Below are 17,139 nucleotides of genomic sequence, written 5' to 3' on the forward strand. Positions count from 1 at the left end.
GGCCTAGGGGGGCCGGGGGACGGAAAGGGGGGGCCCGGAAGGGACAAAGTCCCTTCCGGGCCCCCCCTTTCCGTCCCCCGGCCCCCCCAAGGGTGACTTCAGGGCTGAGAGGAGGGATGGGACACTGGGGGTGGAAGCGAAGATGAGGGTGACAGTCCTGCTTGGGCAGGCCTGCTCCAGAGCCACAGGCCCCGTTACCGTGGCAACGCAGCCAAGCTGGAGGGACCAGGCCTCATCCCTTTAGGCTGAAGCACCCCCCACTCCCCCCCCAAAAAGAAAAATAAAAACTCCTTTCTTCCTTTTCCCCTCACACCCACCACGCTGATATCTTGCAGCTTAGGGCTGTGCCAGGCTTCGGTTCATGCTTAAGTAAAAGAAACTAAAAGACAGCCCGGCCCTGGAAATAAAGACTTTGCTTCATGGCGTAGAGATGTCCATGAAGGATAAAGGATACCCGTGGACAATCAAGATAACACCAGCATCCTATAGCCCCTCTAACATGTCTTTGAAACCCTCTCAGCATCATCTGGATCATAGAAAAGTAACCATAGCAAGACTGATTCCAGAGACTTCTGGATCAATAGACAAGCAACAAGAACATTGCAAAAATGTAGTCGCTTTGCAAAGTTTTGCTATGATTAGTAATCAATAGTGTGCGTGTCAGCGATTAGTCAAATTGTGTTGTACCCGAACGCTTGAAGGGGATAAGGACCCTGTGTAAAACCACATTTGGGATGCCCCGATTTGGCTGGGACACTTCATGCCCATGAATAAATATTTACTCTTGTAATTCTATATTTTGCGTCCTAGCCTCTCTCCTCGGTCGGCACGGGCCAGTTGCAAATTCCCCTAACGCCCTCCACGCAGTTCGCAGCATGTACCTGAGGAGCGTTGCCCGCGCCCCTTACCTGCTCTGTGCCTGGATCTGGCAGCACCCGCAGGGGTTAATCCGGCGGAGGAGATCTGCATGGTGCCATTATAAAGCCGTGATCTTTGAGGCAAGCGCAGTGCTCCTCCCGTCCCCTTACAAGACAGCCACGGGTGTGTATTCTCATTTCTCATTTGCTCCTGTTGTTTCTATGCATGGAGGGAAAATAAATTTCAGGTGTCCCTGTCAGCCGCCTCTGGTTGTGGTAAGATATTCAAGAAGTTGCGATGACGATGATTGTACCCCGTTGTGCCACCAGAAGTACTAGAACTGACTGCAACCGGCAACCATGTTGACAGCTCCAGCTCAGGGCCTGAACCCATCTGGTAATGACGGTGTCCTGCAGTGACACTGGCTGACACCACCCCACGTTGGTGCAGTCCTTCAGCACACTTTAAGAACTCTGTGTTTTCACCCCAAGGGTACCACACCAAAAAGTAGAGTTGAGGTACTTCAGCTGGGGGAATGCCCAAACCTCTTCTCTCTGCGTCTGGATAAATTACCCCAGTCCAGCACGTCAGTTCTCACGAGTGCTGGTCGATGTATCAGACCTCAGAGGGATTTCAAGCGAATTTCCCAGTTCTAATGATGCCATACGTGCTCTTCCCTGGCTTTCTTACTTTTCTCTGTGTAGACTGGGAGGCCCGGAATTGTATTCCAGCCGGCACCATCCAGCAAGCTATACTCTCTGGTGGGGAAAATAGTCCCTCTCTGAAGTACACAAGAGGAGAGCTGACGACTGTGGAGTTTTTGCAGGAATTGGGACAGCAGTGCTTTGAGATTGTAAGCCAACTCCCCCCTCCTCTCTTTGTGCTTCCTGACTGCAGGGAGATGGGATCCTGCAATGTGGTGGTTCAGTGAGGAAAGAGGAGCTTTTAAAAGAAATCCTTTGATGGAAGGGTCTGGATTTACCATCGAGGAAGCATTGCTGTCTGATCAGGGCAGACTTTTCACTGCCATCATCGTCCTGGTACCCAGGCAGGATGGTCAGCTGAATTTGCCTTCACTTCCACCAGCCTCTTCCTGCATATTTCATAATTTTTTTATTTCAAGACGCCTCTAGGATCAGCCGAGATGAGAAGTCAGAGAGTCAGAGACCAGCTGAAAGGCTTTTGCTGTTAGTTCGTACAGGGACACACTCGATGGATGGAGCCCCTCCGGGGAGGGTTCTTAAGATCAGTAGAAGCCCCTCCACCACAGCTCCAGGAACACAGTGCAAGAATCCTCTTTTAAATAAAGTCTTTTTGAAACAGCTCAGTCTAAAATGCAGATTCGTTTCCTGCCTGCTGAATGGTAAAGCAGTATTTATCTCTAACCTGCCTCGATTCCATAGCAGGCACAGTCCTAGTGCATTTCTCTTTCCCAAAATCAGCTCTTCATCTCTGCTGCTGCTTCTGTAGAATTAGTAACGCGAGAACACTTGTTTATTTGGTCTAAGCAATTTAGCTGGGAGATTCACTGACTGCCTTCTGCTGCCAAAGGAAGTAGGACAGCAAGATAAGATGATCAGGCAGCCTACCTACCCAACCACTCTTATTTTCCTCCCTGCTTAAAAACCATTTATGGCTAATTATCATTCGGCGGGGGGGTGGGGGGTGTTTCTCTGGTGTTTTAGGCAAATGTCTGTGTTCCAGTGGACTCTTTTCTCTCGGACTTAATCAGAAAGGAGATGATAAAACAGCTCCCCATAATGGCAGAAGCAGTACAGTGTATCCGTGCAGAAGGTCTTAAGACAGCTCTTCTAAGCAACAACTTCTGCCTGCTGAATGGAGAGAGCTTTCTGCCCCTAGACCAAAAGCACTTTGATGTGGTAAGCCTGGATGGATTCTAAAATGCATTTCTGTATCTAGGTCTATAGAAAGCAGCAAGTGAAATTCTTTACATGCAGGTACCGAATGAACGGCAACCAGCAGCACGTGTCAGTAGACATAAATGTAACAGTCTGTGAAAATGCTTCCTGGCACAATTCGTTGTAGTGGCTGTGCCTTGAAGAAGGTCTGAGTGAGTGGCAGGTACTTGTGCATTTGAAAATTCGTTGCAAAATGCCCACACAACCACAAGTATATGTGTAACAGGCATGGGTAGTGATGTCGATAAAGGACTTAGAAGCTGGAACACTATACGAGAAATAAATGTAATTCCCCAGTGCCCCCGCCTGCTTTATATTTAGTCCTTACTCTTTTAAAGCTTGTTTCACCTCAAAGAATTGCAAAGCATCCCCTCTACTACAAAAAATCCCACTACCCCACCGTGCCGATCTGTCTGAGCTGATGAGCAGGCAGAGATCCCGCTCCCAGCACGCTTCGCTTTTGCAAAGATGAAGCAGAAGATTAGCCAGGAACCTCGAGGCTGGCTCGAGTGGCTTCACTTTGACAGGCAGCTATGAGGACTCGGCTCAGCATGACAGAAAATTTGCTTTTTTGTGTGCCCCGACTCACGTCTTTGAATTTCAGGAGTTCATTCATGTCGTAAGTTTGTTTTATAGTCTTGATTAAGACAACAAAATATGCAGAGAAGAGTCATATCGATACATTTAAAACCTGGGACTGTTTAAAGTGATCTTGTCAACATTACGTCATTATCGGCTCGGCTTTCTGTGCGTTACGCTAGTGACACTGGTGCCCGTGAAGTTCTCTTAGTGGAGTGGTGCTCTGTTGTGATGCTCTGTGGTACTTTTCATCCCAGACTGTTTCAAAGCACTTTAATAACCATGGCCTATCCGATGCCATCATTCATGCGGTGTGGCTCTTCTGTAACAGCAGGCAACAGCACTGCACGGTAATTAGTGGGAAAAAAAAATTAATTGAATGTGCATTTCCAATAGCATTGGCTTTTATATCTATCTAATAGATTCATTTCTATTCCTAGAGTGTCTTATCAGTGCAGGGGTGAAATACTGCTTGAATTCTTTATGGTTGTGAGGGCGATGTGAGTATTCAGAGACTGACTCGGTACTTTTTTGATCCAAATTTGGGCAGATGATTATGGTCAGCATCTCTGCTGCTGTGAAGATTGCTTTGGCGTGGTTGATAGGTGCGACGGTCAGGACACCGCTTTTCCAGATCATTTGGAAGGTGGTGCAATCCAAGGCTTTCTTGGACAGCATTGAGCAATTGGTTCAACACGGTCTGGGACATCCAGTGAGTCTCCCACATCGTGACATCTCGTTGGATATCTTCCATCCGAGGACTGGCTGATCCTGTTTAGCTTATTTGAGCTGACAGAGCCACAGCCAAGGCAATTGGCACCCACGCAGTCACTTGAATCACGTCCTATCCAGCTCTGTCAGCCCTCCATTCCCCGTGTCCTTTATTTCACATGTTAATTAGACTGTCAGTCTCTTTCCCACCCTCCCATCCTCCATTTCCAACACTGCACAGCTGTTTGTGGTCACAGTAGGCTCATGCATAATCCATTTGTTGTTGCCGTAGATAGTTGAATCTTATCGGGAAGGAATGCGCAAGCCAGATCCTCGTATTTACAAGCTGTGCTTGGAGCGCTTGGGCGTTCAGCCCCAGGAATCCATCTTCCTCGACAACAGCAGCCAGAACCTAAAAGCAGCAGCCCGGCTTGGCATTAAAACGGTGAAGGTACACAGCAATGCAACCAGGGCTGGCTTTGGGTATGGTTTTTAAGTCCAGAAGCTGTGTTTGACTTGAATGGCTCAGGATTTTCAAATGGCAGTGGCAGACTCGTGTTGCCAAGCCTTTTGTTTCAGCCTGTCCTTATTCCTACAGGATGTGGCGGGGTTAAAGGGAAGGATTCCTGGCAGAGTCTGCACTGGCCTGTTTCATTCACGGCTCTAAACCCTGCAGCCAGTGTAACCTCGGAGAAGTTGCTTCTCCTTTATGGACCTCAGTTCCCTATTAGAGAAACAGCCCTAACCATGTGCTTGAGACAACCACATCCACCTGATGTGAGAAAATAAGACATATTTAATACATTTCTAGAAGCTCTGAGGCTTCATGGATCTGGCAGCTGGGGACTGACTGATTAAGCCCCAGGCTTTGGAGATAATGAGCACGGGGGTTTTACTTCGGTGAGGCGGACCACTGTGGGAAGGACAAGCATGGGACTGGTGGGAGGAGTGAACTCTGCTCCCCTGGGCTGCACACAGGGAATTCCAGCTCTTAGCCCAGCCCAAGCTCACAGTGCCTATGCCACCGTAACAGGTACATCTCCAGGACAGAGATGAAGGCGGGAGGCTCAGCGAGTATTGGCAATGGCGCTCCGTGTTGGCAGGGAATGACCTGTGAATTCCTGTGTGTCTCAGTGGATCAGTGCCGTTGGACTCACAGATAAATGCATCGCAAGTGTGCAGAGCTCTTTCTTTCCCAGGCAGTTTTATCTTCTAACTATCACCCGGTGTTACTCTCTCCCTCCTGCTTTCAGGTCGATGATCCAGAAGTAGCACTCAAAGAGCTGGAAACCTATCTGCGTTTTCCTTTGCAAGGGTTTGTTCCATATACTCGTTCAGTGAGACCAAGTGTGGAAATCCCAAAAGATCATCTGCAAAAGTACCTTGAAAATGTCCTCGGTGACCACATAACAGGTATCGCAGTGCTTTTTGCTCTTCAGTCTGAAAGCTTGCATATTCCGGAGCCATTGGCTCTTTCCATCATACAACAGATGGACTGAAAAATAATTGTGGTTTAACCTCAGCCGGCAACCAAGCACCACCCAGCCGCTCGCTCACTCCCCCCCGCTGGGATGGGGGAGAGAATCGGAACAGTGAAAGTGAGAAAACTGGTGGGCTGAGATAAAGACGGTGTAATAGGTAAAGCAAAAGCCGCGCACGCAAGCAAAGCAAACCAAGGAATTCATTCACCGCTTCCCATCGGCAGGCAGGTGTTCAGCCATCTCCAGGAAAGCCAGGCTCCATCACGCGTAACGGTTACTTGGGAAGACAAACACCATCGCTCCAAACGTCCCCCCCTTCCTTCTTCTTCCCCCAGCTTTATATGCTGAGCATGCCGTCCTATGGTATGGAATGTCCCTTTGGGCAGTTGGGGTCAGCTGTCCCGGCTGTGTCCCTTCCCAACTCCTTGTGCACCCCCTGCCTCCTCGGTGGCGGGGTGGTGTGAGGAGCAGCAAAGGCCTTGACTGTGTGTAAGCACTGCTCAGCAGTAACTAAAACATCTCTGTATTATCAACACTGTTTCCTGCACAAATCCAAAACATAGCCCCATCCTAGCTAGTGTGAAGAAAATTAACTCTATCCCAGCCAAAACCAGCACAATAATATTAACGAAAGGCTCCTAATCTCCAAGCAAATGTTGCAGCCATTCAGGTTTCAGTGATCCATCACTGTTTCCCAGAAATGGGAAACAACATTTTAGGACTTCTCATTTGGGAGGGGTTGAGCACAAGTTCAGCCAAAGAGATGCCAGGAATATTCCTGGCCTGTGAGCCATCTATGAGTTATTGCCATGCCCCCCAGGGGTTTCGGACACCGGAGCAAGGTGTAGGTTCCTGGTTGCTGCAAGTGAGATCTCAGACCCAGGCGTAGGAAAGGGAAGTAAAACCTGGAGAAGTGGTGAGAAATAATCCCAGCTCATGCTTCTATCTGCTGACCTTCTGCTCTCAACTCTTCAGGCCCACTAGTGTTATGGCAGTTTGGCCACGGACAGTCTACCCGGACCTATTTTGTCAAGTTTGGAGATCGCTTGCTGGTGCTGAAGAAGGAGCCCTCTGACAGCCTGTGTCCCTCAGGCCCTGCTGTCAGCAGGGAATACAGGTGAGAAGGCAGCGGTGCTCCTCACGCCAGCTGACCGGGGAAGGCTCTTGTAGGAGATCCCAAACAACCCCGTCCTAGGGAGTGTGTTCTATTCCAGCCTTGGCTTTTCTGTTCCACATCACACACGCAGTTCACACGCCTGCCTCCCACATAGTCCTCCCCTGCCTTTCGCACAGCTCAGTATCCCGGTCTGTGATCTGTCCGTTTGCTACAGCTGGCGTGAACAGTCCTGGATTGAGAGACAAGGCTGTGCTACCGCCCTGCAGCTGGCGCTGAGCGTGCAGTTAGGACCCTCTGCCTCTGAAAAGCACCCTCCCCACTCCTGCACTGTGATCCTTCCAATCCCCGGAGCACACCACAGCTCTCCCAGCACGTGTCGGGAGACGCAGGATCTCCCTGTCGCGTCTGGCACCTTAGGTGGGAGAGAGGTTGCAGCCCAGCGCTGCAACTGAGCGGCGAGGAGCCTAGCTAAGGGCTAGCCCCATGCTGGAGGGGTCATGCTCCGAATGAGTTTGCTGTGCCAGAGGTCTCTGCCTCAGCGGCCGAGCAGCAGGACGCTTGTGAGGCAGCAGTTGTGATCTCCCCTTGGCTTTCCAGAGTGCGTTGGATAGGTCTCGGGGCTGTGGGCCACGTGAAGATTTTGGTGTGCTTTTTTCACCTACCCCCAACCATGTTATTTTAGTGTATTAAAAACTGAGCACAGGACTCTCATATTGTGTGTCTGCCTAGCAACAATGCAGTTCTGCTATCGATTCCCTAATGCCTTTCTGTGCTGACACGGCTCTCTGACTCATCCTGGCAGGGTACTGAAGGCACTCTCTGAGGCTGGTGTTCCTGTTCCCACTGTACTTGCTCTCTGCGAGGACAGAAGGTAATCTTGTCCCTCAGCTTTCACTCTGTGCTTGACGACTTCAGCCAGATTCCCCCAAAGACAAGTAGAGGAGAAAAGAAGGAGCCAGAACTCACAAAGTGCACTGGTCGAATTAGTGTTTGCCCAATCTTGGGCTAGAGGACCCTCTAGAAGTTCAAAGGACAGTAACGCTTTTATTTGGCATGTTTTAGGTGTGCCCTTATTTTAGCAATTAATCAAAATGCTGTCTTCCTTTGAAAAGCCGCTATAAAACAGTGTTGTAGGGCTTCCTGCTGACTCGGTATGCTCAGGTTTCCAATAAGGAGGTGGTTTTTCTAACTGCCAGACCTCAGGCTTGCCCCAAGATCTACAGCCGTGACAGCAGCAAGTCTGCAACCAGGACACCCTGTGTAGCCTACGGTCAGCGCAGCTACGGTGCCATCTCTGCTGGCTGCAGTAATAAAATCTCTGCCCTGCAGTTAAATGTGTGTCCACCATTCATGGTGTTGGCGTGCGGTCTGACAGCCCGGCTCCACAGCCCATTGCAGGGGCGGCAGGGAGACGGTTGGTGCTGTAGCTTGGCCCCGAGCTCAGCTTCCTGGGGCTGGAGGGACCAGGACCGATGATGGCACAGCCGTGTGCCACCACCTGGTAGCCTGAGTGGGGCTTGAGCCCAGACCATAGCTGGGCGTGAGTCCTTAAGTGCTGTTGAGGCTGCTCTTCGCCTTGCCACGCAGGTGAGGCCTGGGGGGCACGTTCAAGGTGCAGGTGAGATCTGAGGGGTGGTAGGTAACAGGATTAAAACCTCAGACACGCCGATTCCACCTTGCTTCCCCAGCACCTTTGGCACACCTTTCTACCTGATGGAGCACTGTGCTGGCCGTGTCTACAGCGACGTCTCCCTCCCTGCACTGCAGCCTAGCCAGCGGAGGGCTATTTATGCTGCCATGAGTCAAGTCCTCTCCACGATCCACAGCGTAGACCTCAGAGCAGCCAAGCTGGAAGACCTCGGGGAGCATGGTGAGAGAAGGCTATGTATCCTCTATCACTGTTTTCTTCTGCTGTGTATCAGCGTTTCAAAGGATAGGCTGGGGTACAGGACTTGGGCCAAACTTGGGGGCAGTTGGGTAAGCGAAGATGGGCAGCAGGGTGTCTGAATCCCCAGGCATGGTGGGAGGGTGTGGAGAGCTGCTTTACATCCTCCAGGTCTGTGTTTCCTGTTAGTAGTCCCCAGAGCTTCCTGCCATGAGCAAGAGCTGCCCTGTGGGTGCAGGAGTAACTTGTTTGCTGCCATCTCTGACCAAACTTCCTCAGCTCCTCCAGTCTCTCTGCAGAGCAATCTCAGCGTCTTGGAGTCAGTGGAGAAGTTACATTTTTGTCCAGGATCTGATTATTTCCACCAGAATATGAAATCTGGTGCCCAGTTAAGAATGTATGAGGCCTGTGGAAATCACAATTAAAGTCTTGGAGCTTATCTCAGGGTGCTGGACTGAGATCTGCTTGGCTGTTCGACTTTGTCTGCATGCACCTTTCATGCATCTCTTTTGAAGCCTCTTTGTGCCAGTCCCTTTCCCTGAGAGCCTTCGTTCCTCTGCTACAGGTAATTACATTCAGCGGCAAGTTGAGACCTGGACAAAGGAGTATCGAGCTATGGAAACTCATGTTATCCCAGCGATGGAGAGACTCATCGAGTGGCTGCCTCTGCATTTTCCTGAATCTCAGAAGACGACAGTCGTGCATGGTGATTTCAGGTACTGCTTGGCTGACAGCACTGCCCTGGAGCACATCCCAGGCAGCAGAGAGGGAGGGAGAGAGTAAAGCAATATGCAAACTCCAAAGAGGTGCTGAGTTGGGCTGGCGCAGCAGCTTCAGAGCAGTCCGAAAGCTGGGCTCTGGGTCAAGTTCAGCATCCCCCAGGTAATCTAGAGGCATCTAGAGGGCCACGAGCCCTTCGCGTCTGTCATGAGAAACATATCCCAAGAGCTCTGACTGGTGCTGTCTTGCACCCAGAGCTCTTGTATTTTCCCCAGCGTTTATCTGTGGCAGTTTAAAGCAGTGCACATTCGAGAGCGGGGAAACTGAGGGCAGGAACTGAAAGCCTGGACTCCTGATGTCCGATTCCAATCTTGCTGCCTCGTTGGTGTTTCAGAGTTTCTTCGCCCAACCACTGCAAACACCGGTCTAACACTGGAGGATCATCAACGGTGTCTGCAATACTCAGAAATCAGTCCTGGTGCATCTTGCTAATCATATTTGGTGCTTAAAGAGTTTGGGTGGCTGGTGAGATGCTGCAGGATGTATGGCAAAACCTGCCAGTGTTACAGGTGAAGTCACGCAGGAGGCTGGGGACAGAGGTGAGGGATGCTGAGAGCTACTTCTGTGTTGTCAGACCCTGGCTGCCAGGGCTGTGAGGCTGCAGCGTAGGCGTGTGCCAATTCTCGGCCAAGGCTCCTTCCCGCAAGGTTTAGCGCACACGGTTCCAGTGTGACTGGAAGCCGATGAACTCTCTGCACCCTGGCAGGATGGCTGCCCTCTCTGTTTCCTCCTCAGCAGGCTGCTGCCCTCTCCTGGGGCTCAAACTGGTGAAGGCTGTACTGCGCATAATCTACAGCACATGACAGTGCAGGGCCTGGAGTTACTGTGTGCCTTTGAAATGACCAGAAGATCCCCCTGGACGGTGACTTGTCTGCTTCACTTTTTGGCTAGCCTGTCCTGTAACATCTGTTAATGATCTGAGGCCCTGAATAACTTTTGTTTCGTTCTTCAAAGCGCAGTTCTGTTCATCATTAACCAGGGAGTTCACTATTGAGTAATCGCCATCCTCCCTGACCCATGCTTGCATAAATTAATGTTTCACTTGTGCAGCCTCCGAAAGGACTCAGCAATTTTTGAAGAGAGTGAAGAGCACTGGAAAGCACCTACTGCTGCTGAGCACTGGGATTTTTTTCCCCCTTCTTGAGACTTTTCTGATCTCTTTTTCCCTCTGATACAGGATGGACAACCTGGTCTTTCATCCAGACAGGCCAGAAGTCCTTGCTGTCCTTGGCTGGAAGCTTTCAACTCTAGGAGATCCCATCTCTGATTTGGCGAATAACTGTATGGCCTACTTCCTGCCACCTCACTTTAATGCACTGAGAGGTACAGAGAGGGACAAAGTCCCGTTTGACACACGGAGAGAGGAACCAGAGTTCAGAAACAGATTAGCTCCTGCCCAGAGAGCTCAGCTGACAGTTGGGCTCATTGCAGCTGGAAAGGGCTGTGGGTCGCATACCATATTCCCTGCTCTGCCCTTTCTCCCCTCCCTGAAGAACCCTCCATCCCTCCGGGGCGGAAACATCTTTCTTCATGTGCAGTAATCACTGTGCCATGGTTACCCCGTCCCCAGTTTGTCTCATATCTGCCACCCGTTTGGCAGATATTCTGCCGTGCGCTCCCTGTCCTGGTTGGCACTGTCACCCTGTTCATGCACATGGATCTTTGTTAGCAGTCATGTCAGGGATGGCCCCAGAGAGGAGGGCCCTGCTTCACAGCTTGCAAAACTGCGTTTAAAAATTAGTTTGGATTATTTTCCCCTCTTACTTCAGCTGTAAAGCTGGGGAACTTTTTTGGGTGGAAAGCTGTGAACGAGGCCAGCCCAGAAGGGGTTTGTCCACAAAGTTATACACTTGTGAAAAAGAACAATATAGGGGGAAACAGGGAGGAAAATTACTCCGTTGTTTAGGAGGAAGATCCATCAGTCACTGCTTTCATAATCTCCAATGAAGAAAACTGCCCTGTGTGCATTTCACCTACGTGGGTTGGTGCCAAACCCCTGTTGTTCTGTATGGAAACAGGATGGCAGCATGCAGGTGTTGGATGGGTGCAGGTGTCTCTGCTGCTCTGCAGCTGCGTGGCTCTGCCACAAGCCTCACGGCATCCCCAGAAAGCTCCTCGCTCCTCGCTGTCTGCTTCTTCACTGTTGCCTCTTCACGTCTTCCAGGCTTGAGGAAGTGTGATTTGGGGCGCCTGGGAGTCCCCACGGCAGAGGAGTATTCCCAGAGCTACTGTGGCCACGTGGGAGTGGAGCGCCCCGAGAACTGGAATTTCTACATGGCCTTTGCCTTTTTCCGACTGGCTGCAGTGCTGCAGGGACTCTACAAACGCTCTCTGGCAGGTGAGGAACCCAACCACGCTGGCCCTGGTCTGCACAGGTCTCCAGCCAGAGCACAGACACACGAGCACCGGCGTGGGGAGAGCTCTCACACGGAACCGGGGGAGGTCAGACCAGCAGCGTGTGCTGCAGGGTTTGGGCACTCCTGGCTGCGAATCCTGAGAGCTTTGAAATTCCAGGTGCTACAGTAAAGCGTGGCATGTCTGGCAGTCTTGTGCTTTCAGCATAGAGCTCTTATGGGAAATAAGGGCTCAAAATGAGAGATCTTGTGTCGCTCTGGAGATGAGTGACCTGGAAGCAATCATCCAGCGAGTTATTGCTGCATGTAGACAAGAGGGATGGGAATAGAGCGTCCTGTGAAGCACAGAGCTCCCTCCCTGCTCCAGCACAGGCTCTGGAGGGTGTGCGGCTGCTGTAACCTCTCAGGCAGGCTGTGTCCTGCAAACAGAAAAAAGGGCCAAAGGGGAGCACACACAGGGCAGTTCCCCAGTGGCTGCTTTTTGCTGGGTGCAAGGTCTGGTCTGTTCCTGTTTGTGCTGATCAGAGGTTGCTGTGTGATCACTTTTCTTTCATGGGAGAACTGAGCAGAGGCCAGAGTTCAGAGCCCAGAGCCGTGTCCTACAGGTGGAGCTCTCAGACCTTCAAACGAAGTACCACCTTTGAAGAGAGACTCGAAAGCAGGGAGCTGGTGTGAACTCTCAGTGCTGTTTATCTGCATACATCAGGTCTGGCCTGGGAGTCTTTATCAGAGAAAAACAAGACGTTATTTTCATATTCCTTAGAGAGGAGTCTCCTCGAGTCCTTCTGGGCTGGCCCAGACAAGGGCACACGGCGCTGCTTGGGATGTGACTACATAACACGGGCTCTTTCAAACAAAGGTGTCCTATTCTTCTCTTGTCCCCAGGGAGACCAGCTCCAGGTGAAAGCAGCCCGGAAGATGCAGAGTTCGTGGCTGACCTGGCTTGGGAGTTTGCCATAAAAGAAGGATTCCGTGTGTTTGACAGCCTCCTCACCACAAAGCCTCTCGCACGACGTTACAGCACCTGGGCCAGGCGCGGGCCGATCCTCAGCAGGAGCTATGGTACCTGGCCATGTCCTGGGGCAGCTCCTGTGCCCAAAGTCCCCCTGGTCACTCCCCCCACCAGCCTGCTGGGGATGGCCCGGGGTCTTTGCTGCAAGCTGGAAAAGATCATGGGTGTCCAGTGGAGTTTTCTGATTTCCCAGCCCAGATGGACTCCACGTCCTCTTCTAGAACTGAAGGTGAGACATCTTCCTCCCTAAAGTTGCTTTGCTGCACCTGCACCAGGGCGGGGGATCATGGCATGCCCCTGAGATCACATCCGACATTTGGCATTCATAGAGTCCAGTGGCTTGGAGAAAGGGGGCCGGGTTCCCATTGCTGGCTACATTCGAGTAACAGAATTCATATTCTGGGAAACAGCAATTTCAGAAGCTGGCACTCCCTTCCAAGAGGAGCAGATTAACGCCAGCCCAGCTGTAATCGCTGGTGCCGCTCCACCAAGGTCCTGCCATCAATGCTGATGGGGTCCCCAGAGCTTGGCTGGGCTTGGACTTTCCAACGCCCGCCAGTCCAGTGCTTGCTCATTCCCTTCCCCTGTCAGGGGGAAGCCTCGCTGCTGCCTCTGTGGGGGAAAGGCTAAGTTAATTCTCTTTGTAAGAATCCCTCCCGGTGCCTCCTTGGGAGGTCCTTCAGGTAGGGCAGGGAGCTGCTCGTACCTCCACAGCTTCATTTCCTCCTTTGTGTTCTCTTATTCTCCTGTCCCTGGCCGGGGCTGTCCCTGCAGACATCCCCGTCAGCAAACAGTCGCCTGCCCAGTGATAAGTCGAGTGTGATCAGGCCCTTGGCAGCTCAGGCTCTGGGATGCCACTTGGACTTTGGCCCTGCCACCGTCCCGGGCTCTCCCGTGCAGAGCAGGTGCTGCTGCAGCCCTGAACCCTCAAAATGGAGGGACATCGGTCATTCCTGGTATGGTGGGGAGGAAGCAGAAACCAGCTACCAAAGTGACTTGCCCGTGGTCATGTGGTGGGTCAGTGGCAGAGATGGGAGTAGCATCAGCTCTCAAACTGTAGAGTTTTAATTACGTGTCTCTTCCTTCTGCCAGTGCAAGGCAGGTCAGGTCAATACGCAGGTATCAGGACACCTAAGTCCCCTGCCCAGGCTCTGCAAACTATCTGGTTTCTCTGTGCTTCCACTTCCCAGTGCTACTGGTGGCCCCAGTGTGTGAGCTCGTGGCTCTGGGCTGGCTGGTGTTGCAAACAATTTGCCGGGAGTGGTGTCATAAGTAATCATTCACAGAGTGTGTCATAAAAGCAAACATCCCTATCCTTGGGTTGCTACCGAGGTTATATTCTTAATGTGTTCTAGCAACATTATCAAATTCTAGTGGGTTACTTAACCGCCTTTTAGCTGCCAAAAAAGAAAAACCAATCCCATCTGTTGTTCAGCCCTTCAGAAGCATTTCCTTGTGCTCTGGCAGAAATCAGCAAACCCCGGCATTTCAGGGTGCTTAGCAGCTGATCCACTGGGAAGGTGGAAAGGGAGGGGAAGCAGCAGCTCTGGGGAATTTGGAAGTGCTGAGATGAGCAGATCTCCTCGCCCTTCTTCGAAACACTCATCTTCAGAGCTGGGAGAGAGTCACCAAGTCTCCAAACATCAGGACTGCCACGCTCTCTCTACTCCGTGCCTTGGGCTTGTGGTTGAGACACTGCTCCTTGTCTGGGGGACTAGAGAGTCCCCTCATCCCTGCCATCTCCCCATCCATCCCACTGCTTTTTCACTTGGCATCGCCCCTGCACAGTCAACCTTTGCTGTGGAAGCGTGTTGTGAAAGCCAGGGGAGGAGTCTTGCTGCCCGTGGCAGAAAGAGCATGCAGTGGAGTGTTAAACAGCCAAGCGGTCCTGGCCTGGGACTGTCACAGTGTCCCAGGGCCAAGGGAAAGGGCAAGCCTGCCCCATGCCAGCTGGCACTGCAGGGGTGGAGGTTCGTCCCAGTGAGCTTGGCAGCGAGATGCCCTTGGCTGAGGCACTCCCGGCTGAACAGGGCAGCATCTCAGCTGATCCTGCCACGTCCTGCACGGGGAGCCAGCAGACTTTGCACGCTGGTCCCAAAGGTTGCCCGTCCCCACAGTTCTCCGGGGAGATCCTCTCCAGAGGAGCAGAGGAAAGCTCAGCTTCTCTTTCAGAGCGAGCATAAGCATGTCTGGCCAGAGCACTGGGCACACAGCTGCATTCCCAGTGTCGTGCCTGGGAGGGAGCCAGGACTGGCTATCGGAGGGGGCCAGCACCAGGGTAGGGAGATGTAGGAGGATGTAATGTGTCTCGTCCTCTTCCATCAGGCAGAGAGTGCCAGGACCAAAGCAGTGGCTCTGACGATGACTGTACAGGCCGTGGATCAGGATAGCCAGGTGAGCAGACACATGCACCTAACATCTGACCCTTCTCTGGCCCAAATAAAGCAGCACAGGGACACCTCCCTTCGGGGGCCTCCTCCACACCAGGAACAAGGGATTGCAGTCTGGGGCCCGTGAGCACGAGGGGTGATTTGTCCTGTCTGTTTTAAGATCCCAGGTGAGGACATTGCCCCAGCACTGCATTCCCCAGGGCATTTGGAAGGGGCTGGGGCGTTTGCTGCCATCCTTCCCTGGTCCTGCATGGGCTTTGATGTCACTCTCACACAGGTCTCTGGAGCAGAGCATCTCAGCAGTGCAGACCCCAGCCTGGTGCTTCACTCGGACCTGAGCTCCATGTCTGGCTGAAGGTCCCGCGTGGTTTACAGGACAGCGCTCTCCAAACCGGAGCTGAGCCACTAGCCGCAGCGCTGGGGAGCCTGGGACGTGAGCCTAAACCAGCCACTCTGGCATGGGAGAGGTCGTGCTAACGGCAGCCTGGGAGCTTCTGAATTTCAGTGGTGTTTGCTGTTATCTGGTGTCTGGGCTCAGTGCCTTTATTGCCAAGCTCAATAGGTATGGGGCAAAATCCATCCTTGGATGATGAGGCTGCAGGCAGTCAATACCAGCCTTGCAGGGGGGAGAGCTGGTCAGGAATGATCAGGCTAGGGGTGCAAGGCTTGGTTTTGGGAATAAAGAGAATGGAGCAGGGTGTCTGTCCTCCTTCAGCACACCTCCAGCAACCTGCAGATGCTAGAAGAGTCCTTGGTGATGGGGGGAACTGAATCAGGTCCTTGAGGACTCTGGATTCAGGGGAGACTCTGGAGCTGAGGCAGTGCCTGGCTCCTGGAGCTGGGAGGAACTGGGAGGACTCCATGGTCCCATGACTGCAGTGGATCTCTCTGGGTTTCTTTGGAGACCACGGAGGATGCAGACTGGATCAATGGGGCCTTTAAGTGCTTCACAGAGGCCAGCAGCAAGGGGAGAACTGTGGGAATAATCATGGTAATTCCTGGGCTCTTTATGTGTAGTCTAGTATTAATTCAGTATTAAAGTGATGGGCACACTTCTCTGAATTCTTCTCCAGCGCGGGCGCAGCCTCATAGCCCACTTTCACAAGGCCACATCCACCTGCCCAGGGTCGCCACCACATCCCTGCTCTCAGGGGCACAAAGGGTGCTGCGGAGGAGCCCTGGGCGCTGGCTGCTCACCACCAGGACGGTAGGGATGTAGGAAAGCCTTGTAACCTGAGCTTTGGTTTATCCCAGGCTCCAGGGTGAAATTCTCCCTCAACCTCAGGCACTTGGCTCCGCTGTGGAAGGGGGAGGGCGCCTGTATCTGCCCAGCCCAGAGAGCTGGGATGATTTCCTGGCAGGCTTCTGGCCTTTGCGCCTCCCGCCATCTCATCTTTCAGGCAGGCTCAATCCCAGCCGGCTATCGCAGGGCTGAGAGTTTGAAGGTGAGAGCTGGGTCTGCCATGAGGATGTTTCCTCCATTGCGTGTGGTTTTAGGGTTTGCCCGCTAAGCCCAAGGGAAGGGAAAGGTCCTGCTCAAGAGGAGCAAAAGCATTAACACAGGGCTAATGCGCAATGTCATCGGTTGTCCATCCAGGTAACCGGCAGAAGACACACACAGGAGCTTAGCCCTGAGCAAAGGCTTGGCTGGAGCTCAGCCCTGAGATGTGCCCTGTGGATATGCAGCCTGACCCAGTCCCTCTGGGAGACACAGTGCACGCAGGCACATCTCTACGGGTAAAACAGGTCTTTCTGGCCTCTCCCAAAAGCGATTTAACACACGCAGGTCTGCAATAGGAGGGAGAACATGTTGGAACAAGTGGTCCTCATGAGTGCCAGTTCCTAGAGGGCTGCCCAGGACGCACTGTGTGGGGCAGCAAAGGGGAATCGGTCACCCTTCAGGGGATATGGGCGGCCAAGGACGAGAGAGGCTGAGGTCCAGCACAAGAGGATTTCTTTTCAGCTGATCTGGGAAACACGCAGCCTAATCTGAGTCCTGCTGGATAACCTTGGGCCGTCGTTTTGCCTCTCTGGGCTTCGTGGTTCCTCCCTG

At 52.4% G+C, this 17,139-nt stretch overlaps 1 protein-coding gene across 1 annotated transcript; it reads left to right on the forward strand.

Annotated features, from left to right (window-relative positions):
• The first annotated feature begins 875 nt into the window (after nt 1-875).
• Nucleotides 876-16,131, forward strand: ACAD10 (acyl-CoA dehydrogenase family member 10). The gene is made up of 13 exons (XM_050906526.1): nt 876-1,041; nt 1,563-1,711; nt 2,544-2,738; nt 4,360-4,518; nt 5,321-5,480; nt 6,524-6,664; nt 7,446-7,536; nt 8,354-8,535; nt 9,116-9,266; nt 10,508-10,653; nt 11,495-11,668; nt 12,570-12,925; nt 15,364-16,131. The coding sequence occupies exons 1-13, from the start codon at nt 876-878 to the stop codon at nt 15,439-15,441; spliced, it is 2,148 nt and encodes a 715-aa protein (XP_050762483.1). The 3' UTR covers nt 15,442-16,131.
• The last annotated feature ends 1,008 nt before the right edge of the window (nt 16,132-17,139 follow it).

The sequence above is a fragment of the Gymnogyps californianus genome, chromosome 16, assembly GCF_018139145.2.
Source record: "Gymnogyps californianus isolate 813 chromosome 16, ASM1813914v2, whole genome shotgun sequence".
NCBI lineage: Eukaryota > Metazoa > Chordata > Aves > Accipitriformes > Cathartidae > Gymnogyps > Gymnogyps californianus.